This window comes from Rhagoletis pomonella, unplaced genomic scaffold (assembly GCF_013731165.1).
Source record: "Rhagoletis pomonella isolate Grant_MI unplaced genomic scaffold, Rhpom_1.0 Rhpom_scaffold_00019, whole genome shotgun sequence".
In the NCBI taxonomy this organism is placed as follows: domain Eukaryota; kingdom Metazoa; phylum Arthropoda; class Insecta; order Diptera; family Tephritidae; genus Rhagoletis; species Rhagoletis pomonella.
In genome coordinates, this window is record NW_023458573.1 from 513,914 (window position 1) to 528,304 (window position 14,391).

Sequence of the window (14,391 nt, forward strand, 5' to 3'; positions counted from 1 at the left end):
AGAGACTGATGCTTTTTTTATGCATTTCCGAATGAGCCCGCAGTTGACATTTTGCATAAAACTTAAAAATAAAATTTCAAAATTCTTAAATTTACTCATTCACAAACGTATTAATTTTGATTTTAGGCGTTTGAATTTTCGTTTAAACATTTAAATTTTTCATGGACATACTGGAGGACGTCCATCTTAAAATCAATTTGCTGATCTTGGGAAACTTTTTCGAAAATATCCCCAATGGCACCCAAGATATTGTCGTAAGGTTTTTGGATTTTCAAAAATCCACTTACATCTTCAACTAATGAATTCAAGCTGCTGTCCTGATCTTCATTTCGCTTCTTACGTTTAGGAGGAACAGGTTCCGAGTCTTCTGTTTGACTATTTAAAACTAAATTGCCACTTTCGTTGAAGTCAAACGCAAATGAAGACCCAGAGTCTTCTATTTCGGTAGTAATGTTGGTGGTTGTGCTATAAAAATCTAAGTGTAAGCGCAATGGTTTCCATATTTTTAAACGTACATTTACTTACTTTCTGGGTGCAACAGTTCCTTTTAAAAAAGACAGAGTATCAAAATAAGCCCAGTTCTTCCTGAACGAAGTAGCACTTCCACTTGGCTGGTGCTGCAACTTCAACTCAATAGTAAAGCGGTCACGCAAGGATTTCCACCGTTTGCGGCAGTCAGCCTCTTTAAATGGAAAATGTGTGCAGGTATATACAATTAGTTATATTACATGCATGTATCATGATTTTTGGTACTTACCAGATTCCCCAACAACAGCAGACACATCGCGCCAGGCCATGTCTTTTTTGTTTTTATCCCTGTAACACAACTGGCTTTTGTCCCAGATACACCGGTGCTTTTCAATTGCATTTATTAAATTTGCTTCGAACATTTCTGCAGAAAAACTTAAAATCAAATTAAATATCCTCAGTCGCTCGAAATTCGTAAATGAAGCTATAAACCAAATCAAAACAAATGAACAGCAGGGATGTTACAATTTCCATTGTCAAAAGCGCTGTCAAATAGAACATTGAGCTATTTGAAACTTCGCCGTACTTCAAGTGCTTGAAGCAAAGCTGCCATTTGTTCTAGTTTCATACATTTTAGTATTGTTCCAATTATTTTTGACAGTGATCGAAGCAAAGCAAGCAAAGCCAGCTTGCATTGGGCCAGCACCTTAAGGCGACTACGAATAGCTTTAGTTGTGACTTAGAATAGTTTCGACTTAGTTGAGTACTAAATATGACTATGAATATGCTCGAGCCCCCCTAACTTTCAAATTTTCCTTATATATATATATATAAAATAGTACCCTGAAATGCCAGCTTAATAGGGTCGAGCGCCCCCCCTAAACTTCATTCTGGCTACGCCGATGAACTACTTAGTAGTAGTCTGAAATGCGACTATGAATAAAAGTGAATTTTAAGTTTGTACTTAAATTTAAGTTGCAACTTTATTAGTTTCGACTTAGTGGCTGGGCTATGAATACGCGCCATAGATATTTTTTAAAAATGAATGGTAAATGTCATTAGGTTTATTCGTTGATGTGGAACGTAATCATTAAAATTCACTACTGGCACGCGGCCATTACATAAGTTTTCTGTATTTGCATGTGTACATGCCACTTTTTACATATGGAAATGCCAACATATCGTGTAAGGGCAAATTAGATTTGAAAAAACTAAAAACTTATATATTTTATTAATTAAAATGTAAACAATTTTGGTGTGCTCAACGCAAAATTCACCCGCTGATGTGCGGTATTGCCACTCAATCTGAATGGAAAAAATATTGAATATGTTTACACGGAGTACAGACTGTTATGTGGGATAATTAATTGTGGAAATAACTAAAGAGTTAAAAATTCTCGTTATATATCGAAATATCGATAGGATATCGCGCATTTTTTTATTACAAATTTTCATTATATATGGAAGTATCGATTTTTATTGAAAAAAAGCCCCGCAGCCGAAAATTTGTAATAAAAAATCGTGCGGCGCTTTTTTCAATAAAAATCGATACTTCGATATATAGTGAAAGTTTGTAATCAAAAATCCCGCGATATCCTATAGAATTCCAAATTATGAAACAATGTTGCATTGCATTATAAACCACATTCTTAAAGGCACGCGGAAATAGTTGGTAGGTGTAGACGTTGGGTAATTGTATTAATTCGGATTGCTAGAGAGTGGTTTGACATATGTGGCTAAAATGAAGTATTGTTGTTGTATGTATGGTGAAACATGGGCGATTCGTACGTTTGTGTGTGTGTAAGTGAATAAAAAAGGTGCTATTGTGAAAAAGTTTTTTCTTAATAACTATTAATCGGGTAAAAAAAATTAATTTCCGCTTTCGGATTCTTGTTACTGGGGTCCAGTCGCGTCTAATGGTATCCCCTTTCCTAAATTTTGATAAATTTTAGAGGTTGAAAGCCCACCTAGATAATTACCCCCAACGCAATTCCAAGAGTCACCTACTAATGTAAATTTTACTTCTAAAAGGAGCTAGTTGAACGGAGTTCCAAAGAAGTGAGTCCCCGCTGTATTAATATTGTAAGTCAATTGCTTCATGTAATAGTAGATACCCCTTTATTAGTAATATCGATAGTGATAAGTGATAAGTGATAGTGTCGGCAGCATAGCTGTTTGATGCTTCCATTCATGCGTATGCAGCAAACGAAGGTTGGGATATGTGGCATACATATCGTTGCCTGGATAAAAGGTTGTCGTATGTTACGCACGTACGTATGACGCTTACGACAATCTTTTACCCAGGCGACGATATGTACGTAGATAGGTTGCTAAGCTACCCAGTAGAAATGGAATGTATGCTGTATGAGTGAATTAGTGTGAACAATTCATGTTTGATCATGAATTTCCACAAATAAAGTCAATTTCTATCGAACTGCAAGCGAACGTACGTTGTTGTTGTTTTAAGTACATAAATTTGACTACTATGCAGCAGTGAAATTTTTGTAATATTTTCATTCTTGTGCACAAATTTTAATGAACAGAAGTGTTTTATGCGATAATATTTGCAGCACTAACGGGCTTTTGCATACGTAACAGATACGAATGCTTTAATACTTTTCCATTAATGCATTTTTGTATGTTTGAAACATTAATACAGCCATATGTATTCAGCAGTAGTACAAGTTTATTGTTAGAGTACATATACGCTCTAAGAAACCACACGTGTTAAATGCAAATTTAGGTTCATTTATAATGGCATGCATACACAGCACCAAGTTCATGCCACCAACATCGATGTCGTATGCATAAGATTTCTACTGGGTATTTATGTAACTATATGAAGACAACTTGCACTCTGTATCTATAACACTTCTCTCAACAAGCGGAATAAAATTATAGTTTAAAAAACTAAAACCTCGCTATTAAAAGTTCCATTCGTACTGTCACCAGGTTTCTTTAAGAATGGAAGTTTAAAGCAATTCAAATTCGTACTGTCATCAGGTATGTAACTTGAGAATAGAAATCGCTGCATCTTTTAGGCGCATAAATATTACATAGTTACATCCCGAGCTAATAAAAGAGAGATAAAAAATGAGCTGCACTTTAAAAAATACTCCGGCTAACACTGGCCCTACTGTGGTGCTCTCGGTTTTGTTGGTTACAGGTATACTTAAAAAACGATATCAGTCATGACTCTAAGAAAGGCAATGGTAAGGTTGCAACGAAAATTCCGATGGCGCGTCCGTCTGTAAGATTTCGTTAGTTAGCTTCAGCCAGAATCACGTGAAGGTACTTAGTAGTTCGGAACGGTTTAAACATCGGTGCACAGTGTGGTAATGGCGTGGTTAACGTATACCAGAAGCCCGTGCTGTGCTGATTCCGAAATATACGTGTGAATCTTGCTAAAACAAAGTGGCTAACCAAAGAACTCGAGTTAAAGATGTGCGTCAGTTACGAGAGACCATTAGCTCGGCGCGCCTGATGTATCATTTTGTTTCAAGTGTTCCGCTGGACAAAAATAGTGCATTCGGCACCGAATTTAGGGTATTTTTAAGTTTTGTGTATGTTTTCCAGATTGATGGAAGTTTTTTTGAAGGGTTTAAGATTGATATACAGCAGTTAACTGATTTGCGGTTACGGGTTAAGATATGATGATGGTCGTTTATTTGTAACCAGATCAACTCGGCGGAAGCCCGTGTAAGAACCAGCACCGTTTTTTTTAACTTATGAGGAGAAAAAGATATTCTGTAAAATATGAAATCGTGGAGTGGTGGGATCCTTCCTGATATAAGGAATTTGAATCGCGTGGAAAAAGGAAGTGGCATATAGGGATGAAAAGTGGTTTACGAGGTGGTTGCCGGCTCCGAGTTTCCATCGTTGTATGGCGGGAGTAGAACCAGCTTCACCAGTGGTCTAGTGACTTCGCCTTTCTCCGTCAAGATGTCCACTACTCGTACTCTGCTGTTGGCACCGGGTTATACGTTGACAACTCGTCCTAACCTCCACTCAGTTGGGGTTAAGTTGTCTTCCTTGATGATGACAAGGTTTAATATTTTCTTTAGGATGTTTCCACTTAATGTGTTTTTGAAGTTCGGTGAGAGATTCTGTTTTCCATCGCTTACAGAAAGTTTGATTTAGTGCTTTGAGTTTTTGTCACCGATTCACTATGGAGGCAGGAGTTTCATTAACGTCTACTTCTGGCGAAGCTAGAAGATGTCCACCAGTGAGGAAATGGCCTGGGGTAAGCGGCTCCAAGTCAGTAGGGTTGGTTTAAGAGGGACTCAGTGGCCGTGAATTGAGGCATGCCTCAATACCGCATAAAAGAGTACTAAGCTCTTCAACGGTGTATTTGTGGGCGGACGAAATTTTCCTAAAGTGGCCTTTGAAGCTCTTTATGCCCGCTTCCCACAGTCCTCAAATGTGAGGCACCGCAGCGGGTATAAAAGCCACGTCAGCAGTTGGTGGTTGTATTTCGAGATAGTTTTATCTCGCGTTTCAGAGAGAAAACTTTTAAATTCTGATCGTAATGATCGTGAGGCTCCGACAAAGTTAGTACCGTTGTCGGAGTAGATATTTCTAAGGCATCCTCTTCTACCAACGAACCGTGCGAAAGCTGCTAGAAAGGACGGTGTACTGAGATCGCTAGTTGCTTCTAAGTGAATCGCTTTAGTCGTGAAACAGACCTTAGCAATTCGACAACCTCTGCCGCGGTAACTTTTAACATCAAAAGTTTCAGTAAAGTCTACCCACGTATTTGTGAAAGCGCGTGTAAATGTAGTCCGTTCCTGAGGAAGAGTTCCCATAAGTTGAGTATTGGGTACGAATGAGGCGTAGCATTCGCTGATTTTCTCCATGCAGGGATACTTGATGAACGAAAGCGACCAGTAGCCGAGACAACCGGCTGTTGTATGGAAGAATAATTGGATAGCGTTCATTGTATGCTAAGCCTAGCGATGCTCCTAGTCGCCCACCAGCCCGTATGATATCATCTTTGTCGATGAACGGATTGAGTGGCAGTAGCTCGCTCCTTGCATCGATGGGTATTCCTGCTTTTAACTTCGTATATTCTTCACCGTAATGCTGCTTCTGGTAGATGATTGGTTGACTTCCAAAATGTTTGGATGCCGTTATACTGCGGTATTCAAATGTATATGCAGAGTTGCGACACATTGCAATCATATACATTGCATATTGAAAATATTCAATATAGCAATGAAAAATTTTTCTGAATTTTACATATTTATAGCACCAATGGTAACCAATAACAAACGAAGCATCAACTTTGTTTCTGATGCGCTGATTGCTCTAGCGATGCGTTTCGATAACTTTTCGGATGCGTTTTGGAAAAGTATACATTCATCCCTATTCTCGTTGTCGTAAGTCGTTCGCATCGACAGTCGTTCGTTGAATCATGTCGTAAATAAAAATATGAACGACAGATTTTAACACGTTTTCAATACTTCTTAATCTCGAAAGAATAATAAGAATAAAAATGTGTAGTAGATTATGTAATTGGTCATAACGCCAATGAAAATCTCAAATTTCGACGAACGACTGTCGTTCTGACAATCGGAATAGGGGCGATTCTCAATATTTTGTAGTTCAGCGTTATGGAACATTATACTTTGTACGTATTCAACGCAATTGACGTTTTGGAAGTAAGCCTTTATTTAACGTTGTGCCGTTGCCTTAATTTCCTCGGATGAAATTAAGCAAGACTTCTCTTTAAATGGAGCTTCTGTCTTTGGATGAGTTTTTTGAAAGAATCTCATGATATAACATAACACTCTCAAAGCTCTTGGTTGATCGGAAAATCGATCAAGAATATCGATAGCAGCTACTTTTGTTGTTGCATACACATGTTCTCTTTTTTCTTCGACTACCGTGTTGTAGTCCGTTTCTTGTGTGGGCCATTTGGAGTTGTCTTCTTGCACCCAAGAAGGTCCCTGCCACCACAAGGAATTGTTGACCAATTCGGACGCTGGACGTCCTCTGCTCGCTAAGTCGGCTGGATTAGATTTTGAGTTAACATGTAACCAGCCCTTGTTGCAGACTTGTTCCACAATTTTAGATATTCCATGTGCGACGAAGGTTGGCCAAGAACAAGGCGGCTTCCAATCCATGCTAGTACGATGGTCGAGTCCGTCCATAAATACGCTTTAATGTCTCCCAGGTTGAGGTTGTTGACGAGCGATTCGATAATTTCTGCAAGCAGTACTGTCCCGCAATGTTCCAATCGTGGCAGCGATATAGTTTTTAAGGGGGCTACGCGTGTTTTTGCCAAAAAAATATTGTCGAAAACTTTCGCATATTTTGTGACGCGCAGATGTGCAGCGGCAGCATATGCTTTCTCTGATGCATCGCAGAAACCATGTATCTCGATGTTCTCTCCTGGTCCAAAATATATCCATCGATGTACACGGATATTGTGTATCTCGTGGTAGTGTAGCGCAAAGTTCTGCCAACGTTCTAAAGTAGTTGAAGTAACAGGCTCATCCCAGTCAGTGCCTTCTAGCCAAATATATTGCAAAGTATTTTGGCTACAATTATGATCGGCGCGAGCCACCCTAGGGGATCGAAAAGTTTGGCGATAGCTGATAATATCGCTCTTTTCGTGAGGTTATCGCGGTCTTCCAATGGCCTTGATAAATATAAAGTAGAATAAGTCCGTATAGGCATTCCATCTTATACCAAGAGCCTTTACTGCACTGGTATTTTCAAATGCCAAAAAGTTCTCGCTGAGTAGATAAATTTTTGGGATATCTTCAAGGATTTCCTGGCAGTTAGAATTCCATTTTCGTAATGGAAACCCAGCTGACCGCAACACATGAGTTATTTCATCTCTAGCTATTATCGCAGAATCGATGCTGTGACCTCCCGATAGTACGTCATCGACGAACATGCATTTTCATAAGAGTTGGATACTATCGTATAGGTGTTTTCCACATCATCAGCTAGTTATAAAAGTGTCCTTATTGCCACTTAAGGAGCGCAGTTTATCCCGAAAGTGACCTCTTTAGTTCATTCGAGTTGGTACGAAAAACTATGCGCTGAAATTTGGTCTGGTTGTCATGTACCATAATTTGCCGGTACATCTTCTCAATATCGCTGTTGAAAATGTATTGAAATAATCTCCAATGCAGAATAAGTATGGTAAGATCCGCCTGGAGTACTGGACCTGGGAGAAGTACATTGATGGGGCTTGTGCCATTTGCCGCCGGACTTGAGGCATTAAAACCCACGCACACTTTTGTTGAGGTGCTCTCTACCTTGATGACCGCGTGATGAGGCAGGAAATAGTTGTCGGAAGAATCTGCTGGGATATTATTTACTATTTGTGACATATGACCCAACAAAGAATGATAGAATGCAAAATTGCGTCCATCAGAGAGGATTTTTGAGAATAACTTTTGTGTGACGTCACACTGGTGAAATTGCGAGAGGAATGCCATAACGTGAGCAAGAATGGAAGAAGAAGAAAAAATTTTGCAAGGAAAATGTAAACAAGTTGCACAAGTGTGACGTCATACACACAACTATTCTGTCAAATTCACTGAGAGAGGAATAGCGGTACCGTGATGGGCGCAACCTCTATTTCTCTCAATCGTGTGACCCAACGACTCGTATTCCGCTAGGACCCTATTATATTCTTTTTGTAGGACGGGATCCTTGGCAAGTCGCGTCTCATTCCGGAAGAATTGCGAGCATGCCCTTTTAAGAGGGGGTCCTAGGTTGATATTTATTGGGACTATGCTTTGCTCTCATAGGGCCGCGTACTATCGGGAAACTTTGTCGAGCATAGATATACAATAATTGCATCCCAATTGGAGATGTCTATTTGGTGGCTCTTGAGAGCTGATAAACAATTATTGATATCGCGCTGCAATTTTTTTTAGTGAGCTACCACACTCATTCTCCACTGAATTTAAATTAAATAGAATTTTCAATTGTGTGTTGACGAGGATACGCTTATTTTCGTATCTCTCACACAAGTTGTTCCAGGCAGTTGAAAAGCCGTCATTAGTAAGTGGACACTTTCGCACGATATCTCTTCCCTCCCCTTGTGTTTTATTATTGAGATGAAATAGTTTCTCAACTGGGGTGATGGGCTTGTTCAGGATGTAAATGGCCGTGAACATATCACGGAATGTTGGCCATGAGAGATAGTCGCACTTGAACACATCAGTATCGCACGGCGGGAGGTGGATATTGCGTACGCGGACTGGCTGATCTTCTACATCCTGTTCCACTTTTGCTGATTTTTCCAACTGCGCACCGATCGCAGACATGCAATTGACATAGCTAGTGAACGAGCTTCTGTTTATCTTTCTGAGAGTTCTACTATCTTTCTTATTCAATTCTTCTGAATTGACAAGGGTATCATATGCTTGCTTAGTTTTTTCCAATAAATTCTTAAGCTCCTCTTGCTGAATAGCAAGGCCATGTTTATTACACTCTGATATTGGCTTGGAAATAAAATCAGATTCAAAATCTGTGAAAGACTCTGTTAAGCCCATAAATGAATCCATTTCGAAATATAAGTTTATTCTTACTTAACGAGGCTTTAGCAAAAGATAAATTTGATCTGTTAGCTCCAGATCTTTCGAAGATTCGATAACGTATGTATTATTCCTGAGCGATAACTTTACTATATTGCAAAAATTAACTCCCAGAAGATGTTTACGTATATGACCGCTCTGTTCGCTTAGCTCCAAATAAACAAAATTTTCCTGCCACTGAATATAAATTGCCAACCCTAGATTTTTTACGCCAAAAACCGAAGATATGTCCACAATTCAAAAGTCATGCTTAATTTGTGTTTATAAATTATAATTGCAAAAACTTTACTTCACTAATGTGTTCTGTTTTTTTTTTCAAGAAAATATGTATTTATATATACGTGTGTATATTAAAATCTCGCCACCCCACCGTTTCTGTATGTACGTGTGTATATTTGTGACGACCAGTAACCTCAATTGGATGTTATTATGTGCAGAAGTTATTTTGTGAATATGTGCAAAAGTTTAAGGCAAATTACAGTGCGAAATACAAACGATGAGGTTATATATACTCCAATCAATGCTTTAGTGACTTGCTAATATTAGGTCCATTCAATAACTTTACCAGTAAGTACTTGCAGCGAGAGCGTAAAAGAAAAATAGAGAGTAAAATTGAGAGCAAGAGAAAATTTTCAGAAAAAGTTATTGAACGCAAAACTAGTAAAAACTTGCAACTTAAGCCATTTTGACACTTTTTAATTGGGAATAGTTCCCATCGTCGTAAAAATAAAAAAATATGCAATAAATTTAAAATTTTCATACATATTTTCATTTTACTAATTATGCTTCATCAAATCGTCCTCTTAAACAGTTTGTTTACATTTGAATTTGAAACATAACCTTACTTTTTGACTCCTGCAAATTCCTGCTAGTAAAATTTTTAGTTCTCGAATTCGCTCTCTCTTGCAAATATTTTGGGTTATTGAATGCATTTCCAGTAAAAACTTGCAAGTACTAGTAATAATTTGTAACCATTTTTTTATATTGAATGGACCTTTTATTATAACTATCGCAATAAAAGTGACTATTACGTTCAACTGATATGAAAAAACGAATTAAATGGAGTCTTGATAGTAAGACGCTCGGAAATTAAGTGTCATGCAATTTAATTGGATTTAATGTGGCACTTTTCACTGCGATGTGTGTATGTGCGTCAAAGTGCGCACCTTGCAACCGCGATTTACCGTTTTTTATCACTCGCGGATCGACGGAATCCGTTATTTATTCAAAAAACTTTGCACAAATTTTCTGTGTTCACAAAATCACTCGCGTATGTTTTTATATTTCCAATATATGTAATTAATAGTGCAAAGTGCAGTTGAATGTATAACCACGAACTTTGTTTCGTCAGTGACTTGTGGTGTAGCAAGGCTCAATAGAAATGACGCTCGATGGTGGTTAGTTGTGGAAAAAGTTGGCGTTCTGGTGGACTGTTGTTTTTGTGGCAAGGATATGGCAGATCCGCTCGCTCACTGTGATTATAAGTAGTGGACTGTGTTGTGACGCTGGTATTGTAGCTGGCGTTGTGCTGTTATCAAATATTCTTTTAGAAATTTAATCACAAAAATCTAAGTCAGCTTGTGGTCAGTTCTTCAAATCAATGTTTTGGTGCACCTTATTGACCGCAAATATCGAAAAATAAAACGCTAATTTATTTCGTCAAATTAGTATTTTATTTAGTTATGTATGCATTTCGGTTGACAGCTGATCAACCACCATCAGCGCGCGACTACTGAGCAATAATCAAATTAGACAAATAGACAAAAAGGTACAGTAGTTGTGAACATACATACAAACATAAATACATACATATGTATACATCGAAAAAATAACTTTGATACAAAGAAACACATTGAAAAATTTAAACAAAGGGAACAAGTGGAATTGGCATAAACAAGGAGCTATTTTACTTTCTTACACAGCTAAATAGTGGAGAATTAATTGCGCCCGGTTCTAGGTTCATTAAATTATTGTTGATGGAAATAAAAAGGTCAGCTGTCAACCGAAATGCATACATAACTAAATAAAATTCTAATATGACAAATAAATTAGCGTTTTAATTTTTCGATATTTGCGGTCAATAAGGTGCACAAAAACATTGATTTGAAGAACTGACCACAAGCTGACTTAAATTTTTGTGATTAAATTTACAAAAGAATATTTGAAACAATGTTTGCCAAACACGAAAAAAGTCAATTCACTCGTCTCTTGGCCAAAATCAACAAGACAAAAGCCGACATTCTTTTTCTAAAAGATTGCAAAACTTACAAAGTTAGACCTAGTTTTATTAAAGTCAAATGCAGTGTTCAAAACTACAGAACCGAGAAAGTCGTTAGACATGCAGAAAAGAAATGGCTCAACCTTGAAATACAGCACCACTACAGCTCCTTGGATAAACTTGAATTGAAACTCTATAATCTACACCTAAGCATGACAAAGGGCATTGACGACACTCAATTCCGAGAATTCAACAAATTTCATATTACATCGATTTCGAGAGGTGACGCTGTCTTCAAGGAAAAACGAAAAACACAAAACAAGAAACTGGAAAAGCTGCTAGCTACCAGAACAACAACTACTTACGCGTCATCAGTGAAGCCAGTATCTGACTTAGTAGTTAACATGTCCAAGGAAACTTTCGGTGAGGATGAGTTGGAGTTATTAAACAGGTAGCCCAATCATTTTAGACCAAAATTGACGTAAGATTCAAAAAAATTCCGGGAAGAAATTTTTTGACGCAGTTAGGGGTCTCCTGTTTAGGTGAACACAAAATCAAGCTTTTTCCCCCAATTGCGATATGGGAAGTGTCCGCCATCTTGGATTTTATGTTTTTTACGATTTGCGCGCGAATTTTACATTTCTCGCGAAAAAAGGTAAACAAATTTGTTGAGCATTCGATTCCCTACAATTTTCATGTGCCTATCAATTTTTTTAAACAATTATTTATTGCTAATAATATGCAAAAAATGCCCAAATTTAGGCAAGTGGCGCGGGTTTTTCGAATTTTGAGCAATTTCTATTTGAAATAAGTGGCACATTTAAATGGCAAAGTTGTAGAGGACAAAATTGCCAATAAATGCATTATTTATATGTTTACGTAGGACATGCAGATCTCGACCAACAACGCGCTCAATGCAGCGGAAAGGGAGAAGCTACTGGAAACTTTTTTCCACATCACCTCAGAAGTAAAGTTATTGGCGCGTTTTATTTTTATGTGGTTTCACCAGTAGTCCTAATCCACACATAGTTATTTTCGCCATAATAAAACTGTTATTTGCAACTTCGGAAAAATTCATAAATACGTAACAAATCATTTCAAGAGTAACATTCATATTATCTTTGACGGTTATCCTGACGCCGAATTTGCAGGAACTAAATCAGCAGAACGTTTGCGACGATCAACAAAGCATCTTGCGCCCACCGTGGAATTCGTAGAGAACACTTCCTTATTACTTACACAGGATAAGTTTCTCTCAAATGACAAAAACAAGGCTCGTTTTATTGGGCTTTTAGTCGCTTACTTCAGGAAAAATAACGTAACGGCCGATCAAGCATTTGAAGATGCCGATAACATGATAGTTGAAACGGCTATTGAAAATTCGGAGAAATATGGAACCATTTTTATTGTTGGAGAGGACGTTGATTTGCTGGTTCTATTAACAGAATGGGGAAAAAGGTCTACAACGTTTTTTTGCAGAAGCCAGCAAAAGGGAAAAAAGAAGAATTTTATTCAAGCCATACAGGCATGTTCTGAAATTCGAAAATTTTAAATCGACTCGATTTCGATCATTCTTTCAATTGTTTTTTATGTAAAAATTTACAAGTCTCGCATTAAAATGATTTATTTAATATCACCGCTACTTCTTTTACAGTTTTCAATGAGAATATTCACTAGTTTCATCAGATATAATTAAAAAATATTTCGCAAATCGAGTCGATTTCAAAGTTTCGAATTTCAGAACATGCCGATTACGGCGAACAGGTGTCTGATAATATTTTACTGATACATGGCTTTTCTGGTTGTGACACGACGTCCTCCTTGTTCCATATCGGATACCAATTATTTTTAAAATCTACCGCTAAAAACAAAACTAACATGTCTAAATTGCCGCCTTGCGTGTATTCTATCAAGTGCAAAAGTGGCTCGGTGTAGAGCTGGAGCCAACAGAATGGGGGTGGCAAAAAAACCTAAGGTGCCTGGAACCTATAACCACCTGCGCCAGAGTCACTACTGAAAACTATTTCCTGCAAATGCAAAACGGGCTGCGGAGTAGCCTGCGGCTGTCGAAAAGCAGGATTAAAATGCACACTGATTTGTGTAAATTGCAGTGTCCATTCGTGCACAAATATCCTGAGCGACCAAATCGACGATGACGAAGACAACGATGACGTCGGAGACGAGTTTTCTGTAGAACAAGGGAAAGATAGCAATGATAACGAGACCGATATCGATTACAACAACAACCAAAGTCTGAGAGAATCGCAGTCCCCGGATAATTCCAACTATTACAATGACGCAGAACTTCAATATTTTCCAACAAAAAGATTAAAGTCGCAATCAAATTGCAAATAACAGTTTTATTAGGGCGAAAATAACTATGTATGGATTAGGACTACTGGTGAAACCACATAAAAATAAAACGCGCCAATAACTTTACTTCTGAGGTGATGTGGAAAAAAGTTTCGTGTAGCTTCTCCCTTTCCGCTGCATTGAGCGCGTTGTTGGTCGAGATCTACATGTCCTACGTAAACATATAAATAATGCATTTATTGGCAATTTTGTCCTCTACAACTTTGCCATTTAAATGTGCCACTTTTTTCAAATAGAAATTGCTCAAAATTCGAAAAACCCGCGCCACTTGCCTAATTTTGGGCATTTTTTGCATATTATTCGCAATAAATAATTGTTTAAAAAAATTGATAGGCACATGAAAATTGTAGGGAATCGAATTCTCAACAAATTTGTTTACCTTTTTTCGCGAGAAATGTAAAATTCGCGCGCAAATCGTAAAAAACATAAAATCCAAGATGGCGGACACTTCCCATATCGCAATTGGGGGAAAAAGTTTGATTTTGTGTTCACCTAAACAGGAGACACCTAACTGCGTCAAAAAATTTCTTCCCGGACTTTTTTCGTTGAAAAAATCTAAAATGATTGGGCTAAGGGGACTAAATTTCACAGTGAAGACAAAAAAGGAACCAATTATCGATATTATTGCAGATATAGAGTCCTCTATTCAGTACAAAACACCAGATATTAAAAGGAGCTTAAGAGACGTCGTATTACCGCTCATAAAAAGTTGCAACAACAAAAACACAATCATAAAAACAAGTGGCTTAATACATTAAACAAATTACAACA

At 37.7% G+C, this 14,391-nt stretch overlaps 1 protein-coding gene across 1 annotated transcript in view; it reads right to left on the minus strand.

Annotated features, from left to right (window-relative positions):
• Positions 1–848, minus strand: part of LOC118749547 — a 1,354-nt gene extending 506 nt beyond the window's left edge. The window contains exons 1-3 of the mRNA XM_036484352.1: positions 758–848; positions 526–682; positions 288–465 (exon numbers count right to left, since the gene is read on the minus strand). Of these exons, the coding sequence (XP_036340245.1) occupies positions 288–465; positions 526–682; positions 758–797 (375 nt within the window). The 5' untranslated portion in view covers positions 798–848. The remainder of the gene's footprint in view (positions 1–287; positions 466–525; positions 683–757) is intronic.
• Positions 849–14,391: the final 13,543 nt, after the last annotated feature.